This window comes from Equus quagga, unplaced genomic scaffold (assembly GCF_021613505.1).
Source record: "Equus quagga isolate Etosha38 unplaced genomic scaffold, UCLA_HA_Equagga_1.0 HiC_scaffold_8809_RagTag, whole genome shotgun sequence".
NCBI lineage: Eukaryota > Metazoa > Chordata > Mammalia > Perissodactyla > Equidae > Equus > Equus quagga.
In genome coordinates this window covers 958-7,751 of record NW_025794867.1, presented here as the reverse complement: position 1 = coordinate 7,751, position 6,794 = coordinate 958, and the positions used below count along the sequence as shown (strand labels likewise).

Genomic DNA, 6,794 nt, shown 5'->3' with positions numbered 1-6,794 from the left:
GCCCGGGAGCTCCACAGGAGCAGACAGAGAAGCTATAGGTAAGCAGGTGCTGGTGGGAGAGCTGGGGGGGCAGGGTCCGGCCCAGGAGTTCCGGGGGAGCAGGCAGAGCAGGTACAGGTGAGCAGGTGCTGGTGAGAGGTCTGGAGGGGCAGGGGGCTGCCCACGACTTTAGGGGATGAAGGGCACTGGGCCTGAGTTAAACAGAGCCCTCAACTGGTGGGACCTGAGGGGGTACAGGGAGCAGGGACAGCTGGAGGCTCCCAGGGCTCAGGTCAGGCTGGCTGTGCAGGGAGGAGAGTTGAGCTGGTTGAGTTGCCAGGTGCCTGTTGAGTTGGATGGAGGGGGGCCCCTGGGATGGAAGGAGTCTAGGGCTGAAGGGGCCGGGGGCATCCCTGAGAGGACCAGATCGGATGCAGTTCTTGGGTCCAGGCACACCGGCCCTGTTCTGGGGTTTGTGGGGACATGGGACAGGAGGGATAGACATTCGGACTCAGTGTGGGGTGGCACAGCGCAGTGGGCTCAGTGCATGGAAGAGTAAGAGTCCCCTTGGGGCCTGAGCCCAGGCTACCAGCGTGGGGAGAGGCCAGGCAAGGCCCTGCGGCTGAGCAGACAGGACTCAGGGGAGGAGGGGACAGGGTGGGCCTGGCTGTTGGGGGTGGAGGCTGCACCCTGGCCCACACGGGGGCCTGGGGAGGCTGGCACCGAGAGGAGAGGAGTGCCGAGCGCAGCGCATGGCTCCCGCCCGCGCCCAGGGGCCGGCTGTGCTGGGGAAGGACCACAGCTGGAGGAGGGCTCTGCAGTGAGCAAGGAGCTGGACAGGCCCAAGAGCAGGGAGGGCGGAGGGCAGGCGGCGCTGGCAGGGAGGGGCCTGAGGTGAGCCCAGGAAGCCGGGCCAGGAGGACCTGAGCGGGGAGGGGGCCCAGAGGCAGATGCAGGAGGCTGGGCTGGGGACACACAGGGATGGGAGGGGAGGGGGACAAGAAGACTCCCAGGGACGGGGTCCAGTACACGGATGGGGTCCAGGGAAGGGACGGGGTCCAGGACAGGGAAGGGATGGGTCCAGGACAGGGATGGGGTCGAGGTCAAGGACAAAGCCCAAGGCATGAACAGGGTTCAAGACAGGATCAGGATCAGGGGAGCATTGGGGACAAGTACTCCTGGTGCTGTGGCTGTGGAGCTGACTCAGATGACACGTGGCCTGGCGAGCAGAGACAGGCCATGGCAAAGTCACTGAGCTGAGGGGCCGGGAGACAACAGGGACAGTGCTGCGCAGAGGCCCACCACACCTGAAGAGATGCCCAATCGCCCAGGGCTGGGCCAGGCTGGGGCCACAGGACAGCAGATTGGGGTCCATCAGAAGCCGACCAGAAGCACAGGTCTCTGGTCCGGGCTCAGACTGGGGACTCAGTCAGGCGGGCCACCTGCAGGAGGCCTGAGCAGGGACAAGGGGCAGGGGCCCCAGGGGGCTCTAATCTAGGTTCTCTGAGCCTGTGGCTGCAGAGGCACCAGCCCTGATGACAGGTAGCCACAAGGGGCATCTAGGCCTCAGACTCTCTGGAAGCACATGGGCGCAGGGGCAGGCCCTGGTGGTCACACGCCTCCTCTCTTGCAGCCTCCACCACCGCCCCGAAGGTCTTCGCGCTGGCCCCCGGCTGTGGGACCACATCTGACTCCACGGTGGCCCTGGGCTGCCTGGTCTCCGGATACTTCCCCGAGCCAGTGAAGGTGTCCTGGAACTCGGGCTCCCTGACCAGTGGCGTGCACACCTTCCCTTCCGTCCTGCAGTCCTCGGGGTTCTACTCCCTCAGCAGCATGGTGACCGTGCCTGCCAGCACCTGGACCAGCGAGACCTACATCTGCAACGTAGTCCACCCGGCCAGCAACTTCAAGGTGGACAAGACAATCGGTGAGAGGAGGGGCCACAGGGAGGGCACTCCCTGCAAGACAGGCCGGGCTCTGCCCTCCTGCCTGGACCCCAGGGCGGCAGGAGAGGCCTCCCGAGCAAAGCGGCGGGAGGGGGGGTCCTCTGGGTATTTCTGCCATGCCCAGAGCATAGGCAGCCTGGACAGCCCTAACCCAGCCCCTTGGGCCCCGGGAGGCACGCTGGTCTCAGACCTGCCAAAACCTGGCCCTGACGTCAGCTCACCCCAGGGCCGTCTCCCTCCTGCCCCGGTAACCCCTGTCTGTTCTCTCTGCAGAGCCCATTCGCCGCAACGACCAAAAAGTGTGCGACATGAGCCAGTGTCCCAAATGCCCAGGTGAGTCAGCCAAGCCTCATCCTTTACCCCCAGGTGGTGGCCCAAGCACAGGCGTGACCCATGAGGGGAATGAGTGCCCAAAAGGAGGCCCACCCAGGTGCTGACCCACCATCGCCATGTCTCCCCCACCAGCTCCTGAGCTCCTGGGAGGGCCTTCGGTCTTCATCTTCCCCCCGAATCCCAAGGACACCCTCGTGATCACCCGAACACCCGAGGTCACCTGCGTGGTGGTGGACGTGAGCCAGGAGAACCCTGATGTCAAGTTCAACTGGTACATGGACGGGGTGGAGGTGCACACAGTCACGACGAGGCAGAAGGAGGAGCAGTTCAACAGCACTTACCGCGTGGTCAGCGTCCTCCGCATCCAGCACCAGGACTGGCTGTCAGGAAAGGAGTTCAAGTGTAAGGTCAACAACCAAGCCCTCCCACAACCCATCGAGAGGACCATCACCAAGACCAAAGGTGAGGGCAGGGCAGACGAGCACAGGGAAGTTCCTACGGGGCCACCCAGGGAGTGACCATCTGTGCTGACCCCTGTCCCCACAGGGCGGTCCCGGGAGCCGCAAGTGTACGTCCTGGCCCCACACCCAGACGAGCTGTCCAAGAGCAAGGTCAGCGTGACCTGCCTGGTCAAGGACTTCTACCCACCTGAAATCAACGTCGAGTGGCAGAGTAATGGGCAGCCAGAGCCGGAGACCAAGTACAGCACCACCCCAGCCCAGCTGGACGGCGACGAGTCCTACTTCCTGTACAGCAAGCTCACTGTGGACAGGAACAGGTGGCAGCAGGGAACAACATTCACGTGTGGGGTGATGCACGAGGCTCTCCACAATCACTACACACAGAAGAACGTCTCCAAGAACCCTGGTAAATGAGCCATGGGCCCGGCACCCAGCAAGCCATCCCTCCTTCCCCGTGGGCTCTCAGAGTCCAGCGAGGACACCTGAGCCCCCACCCCTGTGTACATACCTTCCCGGGCACCCAGCATGAAATAAAGCACCCAGCATGGCCCTGGGACCCTGCGACGCGGTCGTGGTTCTTTCTGAGGCAGAGCTCTGGCGCTTGGCCAGGCCTGCAGGCAGCGGGGCAGCCAGGCTCCAAGGCCACATTGTCACTATTACAGGAGAGTGGGTCCCATTCGGATCAGACCCAGGGTGTGGGAACCTGTGCAGGCCGCCCAGGAGAGCAGGAGGGGCTGCTGAGTAGGCAAGGGCCTCGTCAGAGGTGGCAGCTCCTCTGGGCCGCCCTCCTGCCAGCAGCAGCTCGGGGCTGGAGGGTGGCCAGGGAACAGGAGAAGCCCCTCCAGAGCCATCAGGGAAATGCACATGAGGGCATCCCTCCTCTGTAGGAGCCCGAGCTGTGGGAACATGGCCCATCCTTGTCCCCCAGGATCCCTGTCCACTGGGTCACTCGAGAGCTCTGCCTGGTGGCTCTGGCCTGCACGAAAGGCTTGCGGGCCAGTGGTGTGGGGACAGGCCCTCCTTTGCCCTCGGGCACTCCAAGATCAGGCCCCCACCCTCCCTCAGGTGAGGGGGCTCTGCCTGACCTTGTCCTGCCTGGGGCCAGGCCTGTCCCCTCATGGAGACACTCACTCCAGATGCCCAAAGGGGCAGGAGGCCTTGAGTGCCTGGGGAGGGACCATCCCTGATGGCCATGTGGACACTGAGCCAAGACCCATTGAAAACAAGCCCCTCTCACTGAGCAGTGCCAGCCCACACACCAGCTCCACACACACACACACACAGAGCTGGTCTTACACACTGGGGCCTTACACAAGGGCAACCGACACCTGCCCAACAGAGCACGAAGCCTGGTCTCCTGAACCCTCAGCCTGGACACCAGCTGGACCCCACCCCCTCCCACGCCCCACGGGCTGCCCAGTACTCATCCTAACACTGACCACAGTGACCAGCTCTGACAATCGGTCCTCCACTCCCCGGGCACATACCCCACCCTAACACTCAGAAACCCCCACACCCAGCTGTCCCCAGCACTCCCACGGCTCATGCACTGGGGACACATCCAATCCTGTCTCGGCCCTTCCCCGGGGCAGGGGCCCAGATGCCCACAGGCTCTGCTGACCCTCCTGCCCTCAGGCCCGGTCCCCAGGAGAGAGGAGGCGGGGCCTGAGCCTCTGTCCTGCAGGGCTCGGGCACCTTCTCCCCAGAGGGCCCAGCGCAGACCAGAACAGAGGAGACAGTTGGTCCTCCACTGGCCTGGCTGAGACCTGGGTCAGGGGTGACTGGCTGAGACTTGGGGTCGCAGCTGGAGGAATAGAGGACTGAGGTCACAGCACAGAGCCTGACCTCAGGGCACCACTGACCCTGCCCAGCTGAGGGATCCCACCTGCCCCGCCCACTCTGCCACAGACAGAATCACCCCCCGAGGCCCCACTTACCCTGCCCAGCCCCCTCGGGCAGGCACAGCACTGACCACCCCCTCCCTGTGCAGAGATGGTCCTGGACGAGAGCTGTGCCGAGACCCAGGACGGGGAGCTGGACGGGCTGTGGACCACCATTTCCATCTTCATCACGCTCTTCCTGCTCAGCGTGTGCTACAGCGCCACCGTCACCCTCTTCAAGGTGGGCCAGGCCGTCCCCATGTCGTCCCCTCGCTGTCACTATGCTGTCCCCACACTGTCCTCACCATGTCCCCTCACTGTCCCCTCACTGTCCCCTCACAGTCCCCACCATGTTGTCACACTGTCCCACACTTGCCACACCGACCCCTTGCTGCCTCATCACTGTCCCCTCACTGTCTCCCACTGACTCCTGGCTGTCCCGACACTGTCTCTACACTGTCCTTCACTGTCACCAAGCTGTCCCCACACTGTCCACTCTCTGTCCCCTCACTGTTCCCACCATGTCCCCTTGCTGTCCCCCCTGTGACCCTCACCGTCACGTGGCCCGGGTGCAGGGCAGGCAGGCCCTGGCGGAGGCCGGCGTTGGGTCCAGGCCACGCTCACCCCTGGCCCGCCCGCTGCAGGTGAAATGGATCTTCTCCTCGGTGGTGGAGCTGAAGCGGACGATCGTCCCCGACTACAGGAACATGATTGGGCAGGGGGCCTAGGGTCACTCCACCTGGGCAGATGTCCACGGCTGCCCAGATGTTAGACGGTGTCCAGGTCCAGAAGTTCATGCTGCTCAGCTGCTGTGCAGACCTGCTCCTCCGCCTTCTGACATCGCAAACCTCTGACCTCACTGCCCTCTGACCTTATGGCCACCTTTACCTGCCCCTCGCTCTCTGGCCTCCCAGCCACCACAGGCTGCATCCAGCCCCTTGACCCCAGGGGAGAACCAAGTGGACGGCAGTTGTAACCCCGAGCAGAGTTGGTAGATACCCACAAGCCCCGTTGTAACAGCCGCCAAGAGACACTGGGGCCGTGTGGACGATGAGGCCTTGGGGCTGAGCATCCCTCACCGGGACAGACCCGGGGTCGGAAAAATCAGTCACCCTGGAGAAGGTGAGGGCCAGCCTTCCCATGGCCGTCTGGGCAGGGACAGGCCTTTGTGTGAACCGCATCCCTGCCAGGCTCCAGGACGCAGGAGGAGACACCTGGTTTCAGATCCTCGAGTGGGAGCATCTGCCGCCAAGGCCCGGAGGCCCCGGGGCCATCGTCCACCAGCAGGGAAGCTTCCGGGTGTGCACCTCACGGTCACTCGGATCACCACCACCCGAGGAGACTGCTAGAAGGAGGACCTGTGCCCACGGCCGCGGTGGGAGCCCGGGGAGGTGGAGGAGGCACCACCTGCGGAGGGTCAACATCCAGCCAGATGGCCTCCGGGGGAGAGGCCTGGTGACATGGTCACCAAGCCAGTGGGCTTGGCCTTGATGGACAGACGTGGAGAAGGGCCAGGAGAGCAGGGCAGCAGGAACTCCGTCCTATGCTCAGCGGGGCCAGTGTCACCAGCCACAGGAAATCCGAGTTGCTCCACAGGGCGGAGGGGGGAGACGAGACCACCGAGGGGAGAGCCGGGGCCTCAGGTAGTCGAGGCAGGTGGACCCAACCAGACCCCCGACCTCACCGCCCCAGAACCAGTGCCCCCCTCACGTCTCTGAGCAAAGGGCAAGTCAGCATCTCTGGACGGGCAGGACACGGCTGCCCACGGGAAGCAGAGGCGGCCCCGCCCCACCTGCCAGGGCCCTGCAGAGAGACGGCTCAAAGGAAAGCCCACAGTGGGAGCTTGGGTAGCTTTTCGCCTTCTTTGAAGTTTCTGGAGCCCATTGATTTTCTTTACAGTTTCTTTTTCTAAAACAACAATAAAATACCCTGAAAATTCCATAACTGCCTATGTTGATGCCTCGTGGAACCCACAGCCTGGCCAAGTCGTACATCGGGGTTCCGTCCACACCCTCACAGCTCCATGACCTTCCAGCCCTCCCTCCGCTCCTGCCCTCGGCTCTCCAGCCCCTGGGGTTCCGTGGGTGAGGAGGGCAGCCCGGAAACAATGTGATGAGGAGAGACGGGGCACACAGGCCTTGTGGGGAGCAGGACCAGCCTGGGCCCGGGCAGGAGGAGCGTCCAGCACTGGCTGT

The 6,794-nt window shown here is 63.9% G+C and overlaps 1 gene segment (V, D, J or C); it reads left to right on the top strand.

The window, feature by feature from the left end:
• Positions 1-1,542: 1,542 nt before the first annotated feature.
• LOC124232631 (immunoglobulin heavy constant gamma 1-like) lies at positions 1,543-3,283 on the top strand (the record flags this gene model as incomplete). The annotated part of the segment is given in 4 exon segments: positions 1,543-1,906; positions 2,199-2,258; positions 2,391-2,720; positions 2,805-3,283. Coding segments are annotated over 4 exon segments (1,083 nt in total), but the record flags the coding sequence as incomplete, so codon positions are not given.
• Positions 3,284-6,794: the final 3,511 nt, after the last annotated feature.